The sequence below is a fragment of the Panicum virgatum genome, chromosome 1K (assembly GCF_016808335.1).
Source record: "Panicum virgatum strain AP13 chromosome 1K, P.virgatum_v5, whole genome shotgun sequence".
Lineage (NCBI taxonomy): Eukaryota > Viridiplantae > Streptophyta > Magnoliopsida > Poales > Poaceae > Panicum > Panicum virgatum.
Window position 1 is genome coordinate 4849092 of NC_053136.1, and position 20866 is coordinate 4869957.

General features: G+C 50.0%; 1 protein-coding gene and 1 pseudogene across 2 annotated transcripts in view; both read right to left on the bottom strand.

Moving 5' to 3' along the window:
* Positions 1 to 11479, bottom strand: part of LOC120659564 (BEACH domain-containing protein B-like) — a 29926-nt gene extending 18447 nt beyond the window's left edge. For both annotated transcript variants that reach the window (XM_039937841.1, XM_039937773.1), the window contains exons 1-7: positions 11132 to 11479; positions 10464 to 10527; positions 9790 to 9994; positions 8668 to 8841; positions 8194 to 8508; positions 942 to 1164; positions 215 to 268 (exon numbers count right to left, since the gene is read on the bottom strand). In XM_039937841.1, coding sequence (XP_039793775.1) covers positions 215 to 268; positions 942 to 1164; positions 8194 to 8508; positions 8668 to 8841; positions 9790 to 9994; positions 10464 to 10527; positions 11132 to 11292 — 1196 coding nt within the window. In that variant the 5' untranslated portion in view covers positions 11293 to 11479. The remainder of the gene's footprint in view (positions 1 to 214; positions 269 to 941; positions 1165 to 8193; positions 8509 to 8667; positions 8842 to 9789; positions 9995 to 10463; positions 10528 to 11131) is intronic.
* Positions 11480 to 13111: 1632 nt separating this feature from the next.
* On the bottom strand, positions 13112 to 15087 carry LOC120659692 (annotated as a pseudogene).
* Positions 15088 to 20866: the final 5779 nt, after the last annotated feature.

Consider the following 20866-nt stretch of genomic DNA (forward strand, 5'->3'; position numbering starts at 1 on the left):
AGCGACTTGTCAACGACTTATCATCCAATGCAACCAGTTTCTACAAAATTCCCCAACCCCGTATCCATCGGAGATATTTGCTTATACAGAATTCAGAGTGTTCAGTATATTGTCTATCAAAGCTCCAAAATGACAGAATTTATTTAAAAAAAATAACAAAGTACTATAGCCAAATGCACTCATTTCTGTACTTAAAAATGATGGAACAGGATACACTGCCTCCCTCAGAATTTCCAAAGATAGTATCTGAAGCCCGAGAATGCCATGCCTGCAAAAGGATGCTATGTAAGATCAAAGAAAAAAAACAGATCGAAAGATCAGATATATTTAGCAGGTTATCTCTGGCAGATTGTTGTTGCAATACACCATCAACTTATAATGGCAAAAGCACTCCTATTGAACACTGTGGTAGGTTGCTTGCCAGACATTATCATTAATAACAAGTCATAGCTTTTCAACCAAAGAGGAAATGGAAGTAATTTACTCTAAAATCTCCTCCAATAAAAACAAGACTTTAAGGAATAATACGTGCCATTGAAAATTTTAAACTTTGAGCGCTCTTTTTCTGATGGATATCTAGATTGGATGAGAAAACAATATCCCAAAAAATGCTAAATACACAAAAAGTAAACTAGATATCAGTGGTTAAAGTTGCATTTTGGCAACCATGTTACAAAACATCACTCATTATTTGACTGAAGTAGCAGCCGCAGTAGCTGTTGATAGAGGAGAGAATGTGGAAAGTATAATTTTGTATCAATCATAGAGGATTAGTCAGGATGTCTGCATAACAGCTAAAATGAAGGAACGGAATGTAAAGAGCCTCTGGGGAGCCTCTGGAAGGGTAAATCTTTTTCCCTCTCATCAATCAATTGCAATTAGTGCCCTCTATTCCAAACTTTAGGATCCCCCCTACATCAAAGGGTTGGTTTTGCACGTACCTTTCATCACTGGGAACAAAAGACTGCTTTGAGACTGAAAATTTGCTTGATGGCAGTCCAAGTCCATCTAATAGAACCTCCAGCCCCCCTATACTTCTGAAATGATTTTGTGCGCGAGTATTTTCAGATATTGTTGATCTCAGAGAGTACAAAGTTATGAAGTGGAGTGACAAATCAGTCCACTGCTCTTTCAAATTCAGCCTTCGAATGACCCTTAGGAGTTCTGCAAGGAAAAAACAGATATTTAAGCTACCAATGATGCACAAACGTGGCTAAAATGATATAACGAGAGGAAATTCATTGGAACAATTTTCTTGGATGTACTGACATTTGAAGCATATAGAAAAACCATGCTATACCTTGGTATGAAAAACTACTCAATGCACACATTTAACACAGCTTAAAAAATATATTTACTACAAGATTTAAGAAATTTAGTTATACAGACTCTACGAATTTGTTAGACTTCACAAATATATGTTGGTGAAACAATCTTGCATTTTATTCCATGCCAAGTTTCCAACCTCTTCAATGCAACTTGGGTATCTATTGGCAGCATAATTATAGTACATAGAACATATAACTTTAGAAACAAATTAAGAACTCAGTGCTGCTGATGATTGTATCATGATACATCTTACTCTCACCCACCTCCACAAAAAATGTAGAATGAATGACAGGTGGAGGGAAAATAACTTTGAACAAACAAATCTACTCCTGACTGATGGAGAGAATAATGGCTTGTATTCCTCCAAACCCTAGAAGGGTAGGATATATAGATCCTATACATGGGCCTCTAGATGGGCCTCTATACATGGGCTCACATATACACCAACACCCCCCCGCAGTCTGAACTACCGGCGCAGCGGTGTTCGAGACTGGACAACGAGAAAGCTAACATCCTCCCGCAGTCTGAACAATTCAAGACTGGACAAGAAGAGAGTACAAATAGAGTACAAAGGGCAAATACCCCCCGCAGCCACAACTAGCCACCGGCTATGTTGAGGCTGGAGCGAAACTCCGAGAAGGTCGAGGAGGGCAATCCCTTGGTGAAGATGTCAGCAAACTGGGAGGTAGTCGGGACTTAGAGTACCCGAACATCGCCACTGGCGACTCTGTCGCGCACGAAGTGTAGGACGATCTCCACATACTTCGTCCGCTGATGCTGGACGGGGTTGGTGGAGAGATACACGGCGCTGACGTTGTCGCAGTAGACGAGCGTGCTCTTGGCGAGCGAGCTGTGGAGCTTCGCCAAGAGCTGTTGTAGCCAGGACGCCTCCGCCACGCCGTTAGCGACAACCCGTTACTCCGCCTCAGCACTGGAGCGGGAGACAACCAGCTGCCGCTTGGACGACCAGGAGACCAGGTTGCCGCCCAGGAAGACGGCATAGCCGGAAGTAGAGCGACGAGTGTCCGGGCAGCCAGCCCAGTCAGTGTCGGTGTAGACCACCAGCTCAGCAGAGGACGAGCGGTGAAGTACCAGGCCGAGATCCACAGTGCCACGAACGTAGCGGAGGAGACGCTTCAGTGTAGTAAGGTGTGACTCCCGGGGATCATGCATATGGAGACAGACCTACTGAACAGCGTAGATGAGGTCCGGCCTGGTGAAGGTGAGGTACTGCAAAACGCCAGCCAGACTGGTAGGCAGTAGGATCAGCCACCAGATCACCCAGATCAGTAGACAGCTTCGCCTGAGTGTCGACAGGAGTGGAGCAGGGCTTGCAATCAGTCATCCCAGCCCGCTCCAGAATATCGAGTGCGTACTGCCGCTGTTGAAGGAGAAAACCAGACGGGCGAGGCTCAACAGTGACGCCCAAGAAGTGGTGGAGCTGACCCAGATCCTTCATAGTAAACTCCTGCTGCAGAGAGGAGATGACACTCTGAAATAGCTGCTGACTGGAGGCTGTGAGCACAATGTCATCGACATAGAGCAGCAGATATGCAGTCTCATCCCCACGGCGGTAGATGAAGAGAGACGTGTCGGACTTGGCCTCGGTGAACCCCATGTGAGCAAGAACATGGTGAACCGAGAGTACCAAACCCGAGGAGCCTGCTTCAGACTATAGAGAGACTTGTTGAGCCGGCAGACCATATCCGGACGACTCGAGTCCACAAATCCCGCTGGCTGAGAGCAGTAGACAATCTCTGAGAGAGTGCCGTGAAGAAACGCATTCTTCACGTCCAACTGGTGCACAGGCCAGGAGCGCGAGAGCGCAAGCGAGAGGACCGTGCGCACCGTAGCGGGCTTCACCACTGAGCTGAAGGTCTCATCATAGTCCACACCAGGTCGCTGAGTGAACCCCCGGAGAACCCAGCGAGCCTTGTAGCGCTCCAGTGTGCCATCAGCCCGACGCTTATGCGTCCAGATCCACTTGCCAGTCACCACATTGCAACCAGATGGACGCGGCACGAGGTCCCACGTCTGGTTGGCAAGAAGAGCCGCGTACTCTTCTTCCATCGCGCGACGCCAGTGAGGATCCGCCAAGGCGTCGCGGACAGAGGAGGGTACCGGAGAGACCCGCGGCTCTCCCTCGGTGGCGGAGAGAGTCGCCATCCGCCGAGTCACCATGGGATGAATATGCCGAGGATCCCGATGGATGACTGGCGGGTGGTACACCTCCGGCTCGGCTCGAGAGGGAGCCGGAGGAGGCGGTGGCGGCGACGGCTCCGGTGTAGGCATCGCAAGAGCCTCCGAAGCAGGAGGCGGCGCCGGTGTCGACGCCGAACGACGCCGGTACACCTGCACCGGCTGAGCGTACCGCTGCGCAGGGGCAGGGGAAGGGACTGGGGCCGCGCGTGGCGCAGCAGGAGACACCGGGTCCGCACGCGGCACGACCGGAGGTCCGGTGGCCGCGCGTGGCGTGACCGCGGGCACCGGGGCCGCGCTCGGCTCAGCAGGGATCACCGGAAGCGGTGCCGGTGCGCCGGGAAAACCTGCAGGAAAAGGACAGACAGGTAACGGTGGCTGAACCACCGAGTCAGTCGGAAACAAAGACTCCATCTCGGGGTCAGGAGAAGGTGTGGAGGAGGTGGAGTAGGGGAAATCCGACTCGTCAAAGACGATGTGTCGGGAGATCAGAACGCGGCGAGAGGTGAGGTCAAAGCATCGGTACCCCTTGTGGTCAGGAGAGTACCCGAGGAACACACAACGAGTCGAGCGGGACGCCAGCTTGTGAGAAGCGGTGGCGGGGGTGTTAGGGTAACACGCACACCCGAAGACCCGAAGGTGGTCGTAGCGAGGAGGGGTACCGAAGAGAGCGTGGTGTGGAGTGGGAGCAGAAGAAGCAGTGGACGGAAGACGGTTGAGGAGGTAGGTGGCGGTGTGGAGGCTCTCAGCCCAAAAGCGCGGGGGCTGAGAGGCCTGGATCAGAAGGGTGCGCACGACGTCATTCATCGTGCGAATCATCCGCTCAGCCTTGCCGTTCTGAGGAGAGGTATACGGACAAGACATACGCAGCTGAACACCCCGAGAGAGGAAGAAGTAACGGGAGGTGGAGTTATCGAACTCCCGCCCGTTGTCACACTGGACGGCCTTAACAGTGAGGCCGAACTGAGTGGACACCCAGGCGAAGAAGTGGAGGAGGGTGGGAAAGGTCTCAGACTTGGCACGCAAAGGAAACGTCCAAGAGTAGTGCGAGAAGTCATCGACCACCACCAGATAGTACTTGTAGCCAGAGAGGCTGAGTACAGGAGATGTCCACAGGTCACAGTGAATAAGATCAAAAGAATGCGCAGCATGTGAAGAAGAAGAAGAAAACGGAAGTCTAACATGACGACCTAACTGACACGCATGACAGAGGTGCTCAGCAGGAGCCATAGTACATGGAACATCGGTACTACGGCTGAGCTGAGCCAAAACGTCGCGGCCGGGGTGTCCAAGCCGGCGGTGCCAGGTGGTGGAAGAAGGCGTCACGGCAAAAGCAGTAGACGAAGAAGAAGTCGAAGACGGAGCAGCGGAAGCAGGAAGCCGAAGAGTGTAAAGGGGCCCCGGGCTATCACATCTGAGGAGCGGACGCCGGGAAACCGAATCCTTCACAGTAAGACCAGAAGAGTCAAATTCGATAGAACAGGAGTTGTCAGCAGTAAACTGTCGAATGAAAAGAAGGTTGTGAACCATTTGATGAGCAACAAGAACATTAGGAAGACGAGGAGCAGAACCCACAGCGGTGACAGGAAGGCAAGACCCATCACCAACCATGATAGAAGAAGGACAAGAGGGGTGTGGGGGTCGGACGGAAAAGAGGATACCGGCATCAGGAGTGGTGTGGAACGAGGCACCCGAGTCGGCGATCCACTCGGTGGTGACCGGCGGCGTCAGTCCCATGGTGCTGAAGGACTGCGCCAGAACGGCCTGGTCCCACCCCCCAGGCCAGGTCGGCTGCTGGCTGGGCTGAGCGGGCGGGGTCCAGTACGGCGCGGAGAGGGGAGCAGCACCGGTGAACATGGCCGTCGGCTGGAGCTGAGGACGAGGCCCCCCTCCCGGACCCTGGAACGGCCACATCAAGATGCGCCCTAACCATAGGTTGCTGAAGGATGGCCAGAGCGTACCTCCAGGGGCAGGGGCAGGAGCGGGAGTCGGAGCCTGAGCCGGAGGAGTCGGCGCGCCCCGACGGCTTCCACCGGTACCGGTACCCCCAGAAGCAAGGCCACCAGTGCCACCACCACCACCACGTCCCCCCCGCCGCCGACGTCCACGCCCCCCCCCCCCCCACACACACCTCCGGTCTGCCCGACGAGAGCAGCACCAAGGAGAGAGGTGGCAGGGGTGGCGGAGGAAGCCGGTGGAGGTGGGCGAGGGCGATCCAGACGCGAGACCCCTGGTGATCTCGAGGGCGAGGTCGTCCCGGACCTGCAGGAAGGAGGGGAAGGGCCTCTGGCGGGCGATCCAGCTCTTCAGGTGGTCGTAGGTGCTGCTCAGGCCCCGCATGACATTGAGCACCAAGACCCGATCGGACACCGGATCCCCGAGGTCGTGAAGAGCATCGGCCATGCCCTTTATCCGCCGGCAGTACTCACCGACGGAGAGGTCCCCCTGCACGAAGGTGCGGAAGGTGGCGTCGAGCTGGAGGGTGCGGTACTCGGCGTTGCCGAGGAACTGCCCCTCGAGCGCCACCCAGACCTGTCGCGCGGTGCCACCGTGGGTCCTGACGAGGTTCTGAAGATCTAGTGAGATGGTCCCAAAGATCCAGGACAGGGGGACACTGTCGAGGCGCAGCCACGCAATGTCCCGCGTCTCGATCGGCGAGTCGACGAGGACGTGGTCGTCGAGGGCGTAGCGGCGGAGGGTGAGGAGTCGAGGAGGACGGAGACTAGGGCCCTGATGTTCTGGACGCCGGCGGCCTGGAGGTAGAGCTGGGCGACCATGTGGTCAGTCGGGTCGTATCGGGCTCCAGATCAAGCGGGCGGGGCCTGGTGGGAGGAAGAGGCGCCGTGCTCAGGGTCGACGTGCTGGCCGGAGGAGACACGGAGGAAGCGCTCCGCCTCGGCGACCCGGAGAGCGAGGGCGTCGGCCGTGGCACGCTCGCGCTCCCAGATGAGGGCTGCCACGCGGACCCGCTCCTGTGCCGCCGAAGCCTCCGACTTGGCGGCGAGGAGGGCCGCGGCGAGAGCGGCGTCGGCCTGCTGCCCTCGGAGAGCGGCGGCGGCGAGCGGCGCATCCGCGGGCGCCATCCCCAGTCCGGTCCACGCGGGGCTGCTTGCCAGCAGCGACGGCGGCGCGGTGGGCGGCGGCGGCGGCGGCGGCGGGATCGACGGCAGGCGCCTGCAGCAGAGGCAAGGCGGCCGGATCCTGCACCTGCATCAGAGGCTGGGCGGCCGGATCAGGGGCCTGCAGCAGGAGCTGGGCGGCCGGATCGGCCGGATCGACGGCGGCCGCAGGGGCCTGCTGCAGCGGCGGCCCGTGAGGAGGAGGCCCAGGGGGCGGCGGCCCGTTGGGCAGCCCGCCAGCGGCGCCGCGGCCCCGCCCGCAGCGGCGGCGGCCGGATTTGGGAGCTGGGCCAGCGCCACCAGGGCGGCCGCAGCAGATCCGCGCCCCGCGGCGGCCGGGTCGGTGGCTCCCGCGGCGGCGGCGGCCCCTGCAGCCCCCGCGCCGGCGGCGTAGGGCGGCCGAGCGGCCCAGGCGCCGGCGGGAGAGATGGTCCAGGCGCCGGCCGGAACAGAGAACGGGTCGGCGCCGGATTTGAGCTGCAGAGCAGGGGAGGAGGAGAGGTAGGGGAAGGTTGAGAGGGGAGGGAAGGGAGGCGACGCTGGCTGCCGGCCAGCCATGGTGGCGGCGGCGGCGGCGGCGGCGGCTGGGGGGGAGGAGAGGAGAGGAGCCTAACCTATGCTAATGATACCATGATGGAGAGAATAATGACTTGTATTCCTCCAAACCCTAGAAGGGTGGGATATATAGATCCTATACATGGGCCTCTAGATGGGTCTCTATACAGGGGCTCACATATACACCAACACTGACACATTTTAATCACAAACCAACTGTCATTAACAAATGTGTAAGGAACACAAGGGATTGATTAGGAAGCTCGGTTAAGGTTCTGAGTGGACGGTCAAATGAAAAGGGGGTGATTAGCCCTCCGGCACAGAAAATAGATATAACTTGGAAAAGGTCCAAGTTTTTTTCAGATTAGTTAGCTAGCATTGCTATCTATTTCACTACATTCAAAGTTGGCCTTCAAGTGGCTCAGTTCCTTTTACCAAAACAAAATTTAATAACATCAACAAAACCATGTTAGGAGTTTAGAACCATTCATCCCAGGTTATATTCAACGGTGTTTGCACCATGCATCGCATGTTGTACTTTCTATCAAATTCTTAGCTTCATAGGGGAACTGCATTTAATCATCATCTTTTCTATGATACTTCCATTCCTAAAATACTCCCTCTGTTTATTTTTACAGAGCATACTTGAGTTTGAAAAAATCAAACTTCACAAAATTTAACTAATGGTTAGACAAATTATATGCATGATTATTGTGCAAAATTGTATCAGTAGATCCCTATTTGATAGATCTTTAAATACAGCATTGATTCTTTAGCAATTCATAATACATTGCAAAGAGATTTATAGTCAATGTATGCTCATAAAGACCTCTCCAAATCCCAATGCGCCTTATAAAAGAAATGGAGGGATATGTTTCTAGAAAAGATGCAATGCACTTGAAACTATCAGCAAAAAACATCAAGTAAATTGTACTTGGACCATGCTTTAAGATTACTTGAAAATCATAAGCATTGAAAAGATAGACATTACCTACTAACCAATTGACACCACCTGCTTCCATAACTGAAACAATGGCCTTTTTCTGCCAATTTTTATCAGAAACCATGTTTTTTGAAGTATTTGGAGTAACTATGGACAAATAAGCGCGTGATAGGGTGTGTTTGGAGCTTTTTAGAAGCTGTGAAATCCTTGTTGTAGTTGGCTCCAGATCCATGAAGTTTGAAATTATTGTAACAATGTACACAAGAACCTTTTGCATCGTCCTCATGTTCTCTACAGTTTTATTTGACAGTTGTTCGTCTGCCGCAAGCAAGCTGGTCAAGGTCTTCAGCTTTACAACTGCAGCTGAATATATGACAGAAAAATTCAGTTAAGACGAGGTCCACCACAAAAGTAAACATGTCATAATTTTCACTACAACAGTGAAACTTTTATCAAAGAGGAAAAAAATGAAACGGATCTAGAAATATTGATATATTAATATTTATAGCCAAGAGTATGTACCTTTCAAAAGAGCAGTGACCTTCTGCACACCTCCATAATAACTAAATACTCTACAGTTATGAACCGAACGGGTAACAATTGTCAAGCACTCAAGAACTGTCAATCCTTCAGTGTTCAATCCCAGGTCGCCCAATAACTCTGAAATGTTAGTGGAGGATTCTGGACAACTGCTGCCTAATAATGCAGGAAAAAAAGTAAGATCCCAATTTATCGCTGTAGTTGCAAAACCTAATAAACCACTGAATAACAAACGTCATAAATACAATAGTGCATTGTTAAATCTGATACCAAAGAATGTAATTGCTATTAAACCAATATCAGCAAAATGTATTTTCCTCATCAGAAGGAGCTGAAAACACTCAACCAGAAAGAGAGAAGAATTGGGTTAAATTGATTTACTCAAGCTGCTTAGCAGAAATGAAGTTACTTAGATATTAGACTACGTCTACAACCAGCGTTTGAGAGGCAATCGGACATACAAAAAAACAAGGTTCCAAAAAGCTACAGGGCATTCCGGTATTCTTTTTTTAGACCAAATACTTGTTTGGTCCTGCTTTTATTGAAAGCACAAATGTCTGGCCTACCAGATTAAAGTTCAGGGCACCTAAACACTGTTCACAGACAGCTTCCCTGCAGAATACCATGGAGAAAACAAACCCACTCCACTATCTAGCTACTACAAAGAAACTGACCCTTCCTGGATAAGAACTAAACAAAAGCAACCCACTCCATGGCATTCCTTTATTGTGCAAAATAAGCCAGCATTTTAGCTGATTTCCAGAAACCTTCATATAAATTCTGCCAGCTTATGTGCATTTTGCAAACATAAACAAAAGCACACACCTAATTTTAAACTAACTGTACGAGTATTCAATTTTTAAGTGATACCAATGTAGATACTAGATAAAGTCAATGATATCTAAAGTTGGGTAAAATGTTATGCTCCTTTTTTAACTGTGGTCATCTCAAATCACTTAGTCAGAAAAATATGCAAAGAGATCCTGACAGACATATGAATGGCAGCTTCAAAAGGTGCAGCTGTAGTGTTAGGTGCAAACTTCAAAAGTTCTATGATATAATTCCAGAAACGAGAACTATTGTTCGTTGGATAGATCCACTTACTTTCAGTAACAGATGAAGTTATTTGAGAAATCTCTTGAATGAGAATAAGGATGACCTCAGAAGGATGACCAGTAGAGCATCCTAAAACTGTATCATCTGATAATGATTCTTGATCAACTGATTGCTTAATATGGCCTGGCTCCCAATCTTTAAATGCTTTTACAAAATGCATGGCAAATATTTGCAGGGATTTCTTCTTTTCAGCCTATGAAATTGTTAAAAACGAAATGAGGCAATAAGATCTAACTTTGAAAAAAAAAAGTGAGTCACATTGAAATGCTACAGAAGCTTAGTAATTTCAAGTGTACCTATGCTTACGCTAAAGGCCTGTAGTGCCATCCTTAAACCAAGCTATATGGTCCAAAAACACAAATTTGTTGATTATTCATAGTCTTGAATTTTTTTCCCTCCTGTCCTTGTAAAGATACCAAGTGAGGAAACTAGTCCAATTGCTCACTTAATAAAGTTAACTTATGTAGAATTGTTGAAAGATAGGACAAAGTACATTTATTAATACACCAAAATTAGGACACGTCTACTGATTTTTTTAATGCTAGGACACAAGTGATGCAATAAGTACTTTTTAGTGAAACAGCTATTTGATTAAATCTGATACAGTCCAAGCAAAAGTCTGTGCAGGAAAACTTAGGACATTCAGACAGCAAGACGGGTACCTTGTCAATGGCATTCTCATACTTCTGCCAAAGTGCATTCAGAACTCCTTCCTCACCACTGTCACTGGAATCACATAACACAGGATTAAGAGAGAAATAAGCATAGTGTTGTAACAACACAATGAGCAATGACAGTTCAGTTCACCGAGACGTAACCTTGGAGAAACCACAAACAAGTAGCATCAACAGAACTTAGTTATTTATCTCTACCCTAAAAGCTCAGCAACAGAAGCTCATAATTAGTGTTCATAGGCGTAGCCAGCCAGGGTAATCCGCTTGACCACCCAATCCTCTGATTCAACACACTGTCTATTATGTGATTAGACACTAGAGAGGAAGGATAGTTGTATACTTCATACATTTAACTGCCAGGCACACTGACATGGAAAAGTTGAAGGGCGGAAAAACAACACAAGGTTATCCTGCTACAGTTTAACCGGTTAGCATTCAACGTATTTTGCTAATTCCATCGCGTCTATCATCACGAGTTGATACCTCGATGCTTCACCAACGACAGCTGAAAGGTGCAGAGGACACAAGCGCACTAGAAAATGCAACACATAGCTCGAACTCACTGGTGCGTGCACTAACAGATGCTGACTACACCAACACCACGGCTCAAACAAGCAGATCGCATTGCCCACTGCAGACGAGGCACTCGCGGTTACCTGAAGCGGACCCTTGGGGACGGCGGGGCGGCGACCCTGTCCGCGGAGGGGGACCCGGTGCCTCCTCGGTCTCCGCCCCCGCCGCCCGCGCCGGCACCGCCCCCCGGCGAGGCGGGCGCCGACTTGCGGAGGAGATCGGCGACGCCCTTGACGATGTTCATCGCCCCCGATCCGGCGCTAGCAGCAGCGGCACCGGCAGCAGCAGGAGCGCATCACCGCCGCGGCGAGGACGACGACGACGACGCGGCGACGCGAGGCGAGGCGAGCCCGCAGGATTCGATTCGAATCCAATCCAGCCCAACGCGATCCCCAGGTAGTGACAGAAGTGGAGACGGCGAGATCGCGTGATGGGGGGGGGGGATTGCAAAGGAAAATGTTCCGGTTGGGTTTTCTTCGACTAGCGAGCGATTTTTTTTTTTTTGACAGTCAGATCGAGGAGTGCGAGAGGAGGGATCTGGAATTCTGGAATGGGGTTGTTTCTCAGGACTCAGGAGTAAGGACAGTGGTGGGGTTGTTTCTCAGGAGGGGAGAAGTTCAGGGGGCTAATTAAAATGAAATACTTACAGTATTTAGGGAGCTAGGTGCCTTTTCTTTTTAGTGATTGCGTTTATCCGCTTTTTTGCGCTGGAGACCCTGTGAAACCCGATTACTCTTTTTGTGGGACTGCAGAGGGTTTTTTTTGGATGCCGGGATTGCAGAGTTGACCGACCCTCTGTCGCGGGTGTACGCGATAAATTATGGGCATCTTGGAAGGCTTCCGCCGGCTCTGGCTCCGGCACCGGCAGTGTAGTGTTACTGTAGCATGGAGCCGGCCGAGCCATCCAAAACTAAGCTCCGGAGCTCCAATAAATATTGTTGCATATCAGTGAGAAAGTAGAGAGGAGCGGAGCCGCTCTAATAAACAGTATTGCTACAGTACTTTTTGCAGTGGAGCCGGAGCTGCTTGGAGCTCTCCCAAACAGGGCCTATGCCTCACTTGTACTAGTTGTTTTTTTCTTTGCCTTTGTAACTAAACACGATCCAGTATGGCAGTATGGATGCTCAACTTCAACGTGGTGAATGGTCCATGGCAATGCTAAATCATGCCACAAGATCAATGGACTTAATGCTAAATAATACCGTAAAATCCAAATGATACTCATTTCTTTTGAAATTGCTATTTTTTAGTAGGGCCATTTAAAACTTCATTACTTATTACATAGTAATAAACATAACAAAATTACAAAGTTTAGATCAAACACCCTAACGAGTTTCTGCTAAGCGTAAAACTAGTTTTAACTACATAAAAGCGTAATATTTCTTCTAGAATTGCTACTTTTTGAAGAATAATACTTTTTAGTTAGTCTTCCATTGGAATAACGAGGAGCCACAATAAATGGATATATGTGTTTTCATTGGACATAAGTTTCATTTTTGTTAACTGAATTCAACTTGTGAGTGGATATGGATTGGTAATGGTAACTTTCACTCTTTCAGTTGTGACAGAACCACTACCGACTTGCGGCCTAAGTGTGGAGACGCAAAAGGGCGGTAAAAGGAGTATTCTTTTTGTCCAAATAAAAATTAGCATCTTCCTTTCCTATAACACTATTTTTATGAAAGATCAAAATGTTTTTTAAAAAAAGATCAAAAATTCTTACCAAGCTGTGCAAAAGGAACACTTGTTTTGTTTGATGCGAGCCTTTACTTCGGGAGGCAAGTACGTACTTGCGACTACGAGCTCATTTTCACTGTTATATCGTTGGCTACATCTCCAGTTTCTAAAAAAAATTCTACAGTACACATCGATTTTTTTGACATATGCATAGAGCATTAAATGCAATTGAAAAAATAATTTATTACATAGTTTAACTGTAAACGATGAGATAAATCTTTTAAGTCTAATTAGTTTATAATTGAATATTAATTGTCAAATACAATGAAAGTGCTACAATAATAAAACACAAAAAAATTCGTGAACTAAACAAGACCTCAGACAAGAAAGGCAATAGGACTGCTTCTTTTCTCACGCAAAAATTCACATGATATAACGATGAAACATGCTCAGTTCCCTGATGCAAAGTGTACAGATTATGCCAGGCCAGTGCATCATCCTACGCTTTATGATCCACACTTCCCTTGCTGTTGGTAATAAAAAAAAGTAGGCCACGGTTTCCAGTTCCACTACTCGATCGGGTTCAAAAAAAAAAGCAAAACGATCACTAGCCAAATTTCATTGTTTCCAGCCGTCCTCGTCATAGATCAGCGGCGCAGACGACATCATGAGATGCTGCACCTCATCGTCATCAATGCTCCCGGCGGTTAGGAAGATCGTCTGGTCAGTGACGACAGCGTCGCTGCCGGGCGCCTCGCCAGTGATGCCATCGCCCAGTAGGTTCGGCATCTCCTTATCGTCGGCCACACTGCTTGCCACTAGCCTCTTCGCCGGCTTCTCGTCTCCTGCGTCTACGTTGCCATTATCACAATTGTCATCGCCACTTCGATCATGACTAGGTTAAAATTGGATCCAGAGAGGAAGGCCATCGAGAGCTCACCGGAGAGGCATCCGCGTTTGTCGCCAAGGTTCTGCACCTCTTCTTGGATGCAATGCGAGGGGATACCACCACCGCCTTCGGATCGGCTGCTACAGCCGCCGGGGGGACGACGACCCGCCGAGTCGGCGTTCTCGTAGCTGACTAACCCCGGCATGGTTCCAAAATTTACCAGGCCGGCGTCGGGAACCTGCTGATGTTCCAGCTCGCGGCGGAGGAGCATCGTCTCGAGCGCGGCGCCGGCGGCGATCGCGGCTGATTGGACCGAAGGGAGCTCCCGATGCGCCATTGGCGGCAGCAATGGCGCCAGCGGCGGCATGTAGTTGCTGGGGTCGATCTGCAAGTTGCTGATGTAGGGGAGCAGCGGTGGCTCCTGCGCGGCCTTGCCGAAGTAGTAGAGCAGCGCCGGCGAGTCCGAGGCCGGTAGCGGCAGCGGCAGCGAAACGAGTGGGTCGACCACGTCGAAAAGGAACGGCGGCGGCTCTTGGCCTTCGACGCAGCCGACGGAGGTCGCGTCCGCGCCCGCGGCGGCGCCAAGGATGGTGTTGAGGCCGCCGGCGCGGATGAGGGCGACCTCGTGCTCGACCTCCGGAGGGTACAGCGGGAGGCCGGCGCGCTCGCGCCGCTTCGTCCGCGTGTTCCAGTAGTTCTTGATCTCGTTGTCCGTCCTCCCTGGCAGCTGGACGCCCGCACGCACAAAAGATCGATCAAATTCGCGCACGAACTCGATCGAATCTCATCTCACAAATAAATGAACTTATAATAAATCAGACCAAAATCGACCGTCGTCGATTCCGATCCGCTTACATGCGCGGCGATGCGCGCCCACTTGTTGCCGAGAAGCGCGTGGAGGCGGAGGAAGAGGAGCTCCTCCTCCGGCGACATGGCGCCCCGCTTGAGGTCGGGGCGGAGGTGGTTCGACCACCGCAGCCGGCAGCTCTTGCCACAGCGCAGCAGGCCCGTCTCCCGGCGCACCTGGTTCCAGTTCCATTCCCCGTGGCCCTGCATGCACGTGCCCGATCAGCTTCTCGTCTTCCTCGGCTGTCCAGGCGCCTTTCTTCAGGCCGGCGTCCTCCTCCTCCTGTGCCCTCTTCGGCCCGAACCTCCTGCTACCTCCACCGCGCGCCATCACAGCAAAGCGCCGCAGTCGCCGTTGCCACGGGCGGCGGCGCGGCGCTCCGGTCGCCTCGATCGATGTCCTGGGCGGGGCCGTGCGTGCCCGCCTCACCCCTCTCTCTCCTCCCCTTTTTCTTTTCTCGAGTACGCTTCGGGGGGAGAAGAGGGGAGAGAGCGAGGCAAGGCAAGTGATCTCGCCGCTACAGCTCGTGCATCATCGTCGCTTGCACAAGCAGGAGGCTAGTAAGGAGAAACGAAGCCATGAAGCATCGAAGAGCCGGAACCTGGCAACACCTAGCATTGGTGGTAGTAGATCGATAGAAAGAAAGAGGGTGTGCACTCTGCTCAATGCAGCACTATCTCTAGAAGAAGAATAAAGGATTTCTTTTTTTGCCGCGGGTGTGAGTACGGAGTGGACAGAGTACGCCATGCATGCACAGGCATATGCTAGGGTTGCCGTGTGGCCGCCGTTCATCAGGATCGATGTTTGACTGTGTTTGCATTTGCATGCAGCCGACTAGCGCACAGGGTTCACTCTACCGTTTGCACTGTAGATTTTACCGTTTTATTGTAGCGGTAACTGTTTTTTGACTTTTATATTTTTAAATTTTGAATCGGAAAACACCGGTTATCGCTACCGGCAAGTGTTGCCGCAAATAGCGGTAACGGTAAAAATCACCGGTAACCGGCGATTTACCGCCGGTAAGGTGAATGCTGCTAGCACATGGGGTTGTGGAGCGATAGAATAGCTCCCTTTTGACTAGCTAGTTCGCATGTTGGTGATTGCAAATTCGGTTGGCTTTACGGTAGTATAAAAATTCTTTTTACACTTATATGTAGCTACTTCCATTTGTGTATTTTATGCAGGCGAAAAATCTTTTTTACACTTGCTTGTTGTTACTTCGACGCGTGCATCTCATGACGTAGCATGTTGTTGACGTCAAAATTTTGCAATGGTGATTTTCGTAAGAACACCGGAGCTGATAAAGAACCCTCGAAGGCTGATAATTCATTCGGTAAGCTGTTAGAAAGAGTGTGGAATATTATTTATTCTATGGTGCTTCATAGAAACTATCTTTTTCTTGCATGGTGGGGATATTCTAAAAGACTGCCATGCTTTTTTTAAATGGGACCACATATAGAGTATTTTTTTCATGAAGCAAGAGGATTATTCCATGCTAAGCTATAGTTGAGGTAGTCGAGGAAGAGCAACGACGTGCGGTGTAAAGTGATGGCTCGGTGGCTAGCAAGGCAAACAACGAACTTGGAAGGCATTATTTGAGGTTACGAAGTTGCTAGCGCCCGGACGTCCGATGGAATATTTCCCATCGGACACTTTGGTAGTCTGTCCCAATAGCTGAAAATAGCGTTCGAAAAATATAAAATAAACTTTTACAACATTAAAGAATCAGCATTTGCGACATAAAAAAACATGCTGAAAATTGTTGTTAGCCATCTGTTGATGATGAAAAAGACCCGCCGCACCATCTGTTTCATGTTTGAGGGAACATTCGCACCATCTGTTTCATGTTTGAGGGAACATTCAAAATCCACGTGGAACATCTCAATAAAAATGCAATATCTGGATTAAACACTTGTAATATATCTATGAAGCATGTGCAAATTGCAACATCTATATCTATTTTTCAACATCTACATGAAACACTTGCAATATTCATAAATATGTGGAACATACGCTTGCAACATGTGTCAAAACTTGCCTGCTGCCCGCCATGGATGCCGCCCGGAGCTCCTCCACCGGCAGGCGCAGGGGAAGCCACGGGGAGCGGCGGTCGCGCCGCCGCCGAGGTCCGCCCTAGGTGCGAGGAGCTCTGCCCCCTTGGCCGCCGTGCAAGCTCCGCCCGCGCCCGCGCCCACGCCCACGCCCACGCCCAGCCGCGCGAACTCCACTGCGCCGCGCTTGGATGTAACACCCTGCCCGGATACTCCGGCCGTAGGCCCGGATACTCCGGACATGGAGTTCCTAGTTCATGTAATTTTTGTCCTCTGGGCCCCACAATCATTAAAACAGGGATCTCACCGTCTCTCTCTCCCTCACAGCTCACTCTCCCTCTCCCCCTCACGTGCACTCTCTCCCTCTCCTCATGAGCTCTCCCTCTCCCTCATGAGCTCCCTCTCTCTCTAGTGCCCTAGAGTGCAAATCCTCCCTCTCAACTTGATTCCAAGGCTAAGGAAGCTTCAATAGGCGTGGAGAACCCTTTTTCCATGTGCTCCTCCTCAGGGAGGCTTTGGATTTCAAGTTCTTCATTCAAGAAAAGCTCATCCTAGGTATTCAACTTGTGCCTCCCCGATCTATGTTTCTAGGAGGTTCTAAGTGATTTCCTTTGGACAATCATCTCTATATGCATCCTTGAACTAGGATTCGAGAGGGTTTCAAATTTGGTGTGTTGGTTTTGCCAAAATCAAGATTTCAGTTTTTGGGGCGAAAATGCTGTCGGGTCCGGAGACTCCGGGTATAAGCCCGGATACTCCGGGTTTTTGAACACTCCGGACGATACTCCGGGTATAAGCTCCGATACTCCGGGTTTGGGACACTCCGGGGGAAACTCCAGGTACAGGCTCGGAAACTCCGGACTTGGCAGTCCAGATACTCCGGGTATTTGTCCGGATACTCCGGATTTTTGGGGAATGTTTTGGGCCTGGGAGTGCAATTTTTGTGTAAATTACTAGTAGTTGCATCTAGTCATTGGATATTTTAAGATTGCAACCCATGCATGCATTCTCATATCATTTGCATACGTGTAGACGCCGCCGCCGAGGGAGCCGTGTACGAGGTGATCGCCGAGCCACAGGAGCAGCAGGGGCAAGTTCAGCAGGAAGAGCGGCGTGAGCACCCGGCCCAAGGCACAGTTGAGCCCAGTGTCGAGCAGCAGCCCGAAGGCAAGCCCCGGTGCACATCCTATTAAATTTAAATTATGGCACCTATATATGTATTTATTACTTGTGCATTACGTTTAGGAGTTGATTGAAACTCTAGTTGCATGAACCCTAAGTTTCCTTGAGTTGTACTAGTATGTATAGGACGATAGAAATGCTATGCTAGATAGGTTTCGGTAGAAGTCGAGTAATTCTTGGTTACTCGCGAGATATAGGATAGTTTTATGTTTCCATATATGAGTTACTAATCTTTGGATGAAAGTCTGGGAATGAAAGAAAGAATAGAATCTGAGACCGGGCGGGAGAGGTGTAGTTCCGCCTGTGTCGGTTAAGGACCGAGCCGTTGTTGGCCCTGTTGATCATGTTTGAACTTTACTAACCGCATGCCGGGAGTAGGAGGTAGTCGAAACCGGTAAACCGAGTACTGCCTCATCTCGAAAGTACAGGACTCCATCTCACCTCCTGGGGTAGTCGAGTGGTCGCGGAGAAATGGGGATGCATATGTTTACTTTTGGTGGTCTTACGTTGAGCTCGGCTGACCATATGATGGTGGGGCGGTCCTGCAGTTTGAGGCGGGGAGGGGAAAGGTTGGTGCGTGGGGTCCGACGGGACTTTTGCGTGCCGTGTTGGTTAGGTCCACCTTGCAAGGTTAAATCGAATCGATTCGCCGTCAGTCGCTCTCGGATATGAGCACCTTGGTCACTGCGTCGCAGCGTAGTGTTATAACGAGATGATGAGTATATTTATATACATATGATGATGAACACCTTGCATTATTGTTGATTGCACCACCATGTCTGCTATAGTTGATCCATGCAAATATTAGAATAGAGTTAATTTGTATAGAATCTAGAGCTAAAATACTGAAAGTAAGGAATTTCTTTAGTCGCTTTTCTGCAAAATAAACCACCAGCCAAAAGCTTTGCATATCTAGATATGTGGGCTAAGTTATACCCACTGGTCGGGTAAATCTTGCTGAGTATTAGTTGCTCAGGGCTTTATTGGAAAAATGATTTCAGGACCCGCACACGTAGACTTCTGTCCGTGTTGCGCCAAGTTTGTTTGACTGGACGCGGATGGGTGGAACATCGAGGCCCCAGGCGCGTAGCTTTGGAGTGTATGGGATTGCACACTCGTGGGCTGAGTGTGAAATTTCATTTCCGTTCTTATGTGTTGTAGTGGGCAGATTTCATGTTTATAAAACTTTGTATAAATGGCAGACACACTTGTGTATTATTATGTATTTCGAACTCGGTTTGTAAACTAAATGTTTCATAAGCGATGTGTGTTTGTATTTTTAAGTACTGTGTGGTGCTCCTACCATCTGCGCTCACCTTCGTGTGAGACCATCGGTGTTGTTTCGATCGGGCCGTGGGTTGAGAAAGGATCGCCAAATTAAGCCGTTAAGCTAATGCGCCCGATGTGTTTAAATGACAGCCATTACGCTTAATTAGAGTTTTAATTTGGCGGTTCCGTCACAGCTCGTATCAGAGCCGAAACGCACTGGGGGTGGTACGAGCACGACTAATTTTGTGATTTTTGCGACCTAAAAACGAGTTTCAACTTAGGATAAAAGGTTATTTGGAAGTGTGGGTGGGTTTATTTGTAATAGCCCTATATAGTTAGTATTAGAGTCGTGGCTAGATTGTGGTTCTGGAGATGAGAGGGTTATTGTAGGACGATCATGCATTGTGCATCATGTCATTCATTGTTTTAAAAAAAATCATGCATTTTGGGGGTGGGAACGAAGTGAAGGATCACGGGTGTATCCGGATACTCCGGACATAGGTCCGGATAGTCCGGGTGTGGTGTCCGGACATTCCGGATTATAGCCCGGATAATCCGGATTTGGCTCTGCAAAACTTCTGGCCTTTTGGTTTAATTTATGCTTTCTGCATTCTTCCATGGTGGATTATCTTATAATCAAGATATTGTGACCAAATCAAACGTGGTTGAATGCAGAACGGCAGCACCCCCGAACCCTCCTGATTTGGCTCAGGCCATTGCGGCCATGCTCACCGGACGAGACGAGCAGACGGCACTTCTTCGGGAGATTGTTGAACAAGGCAGAGCGCAGCGGCATGAGCAACACCACCAGCCCGCTGTCTCCGGATATGAGCAGTTTATGAGCACTCAACCGCCACTGTTCCACAAAGCAAACGAGCCATTGGACGTCGACAGTTGGCTTAAGACCATCGAGTCTAAATTCATGTTGTACCCCTACAATGACAACGACAAGGCGTCATTTGCAGCACAGCAGCTCAGGGGTACCGCACGTACGTGGTGGGACAACCACATGGCCATATTTCCTGCGGGTACTCGGTTTTCTTGGAATGAGTTCAAGAAAGCTTTTAGAGAACACCATATTCCCGCAGGGGTCATTCGCAGGAAGCTCACCGAGTTCTTGGCCCTGAAACAGGGTAACAACAGTGTTCTACAGTATTCCCAGGCCTTCAACAATTTATCGCAGTATGCGGGATACCACGTAGATACTGATGAGAAGAAACAGGCGTGCTTCAGGCAGGGGCTTAGCAGCAAGCTCCAGGATCGCCTGGCAATGTTCAAATTCAACACTTTAAGTGAGCTAGTCAATAGGGTTATCATTCAGGAGGACGCCCACCTAGCTCACAAGGCATAGAAGAAAAGAAAGGCGCCGGCAGCGGGATCTTCAAGCAGCACTCCCCAGAGGTTTCGCTTGGTGCAGTCGGGCCCGCAGCGAGCCCCCTTTCAGCACCAGCCGCAGCAGCAGTGGGGGTATCGGCCACCCCAGTATACACAGCCTCAGGGAACGGTCAGGCCTCCGGTTCCTCAGCAGAGCGAGCATAAGGTCTGGGTGCAGCAGCCGGGGTACGCCCCAATTTCTTTCCATGTTACAACTGTGGGCAGCCTGGACACTTTGCATGGAACTGCCCGATGCCGCCAAAACAGGGCCAACCGTCCAGTCAGCAGAATCAGAAAGGCAAAGTCGCTCACTTCAAACCGGGACAAGTGCATTACACCACCCTTGAGGGTGTCCCGGAGGGAGCTCCAGTGATGGCGGATACGTTTTCTGTAAACGATCATCCCGTCACCATATTGTTTGACTCTGGGGCATCTCATACATTCATTAGCAAGGAGTGTGCCATTAGGCTCGGATTGAAAATAGAAAACACGCCAAATCCATACAATATTCATTCGCCCGGGGACCAAT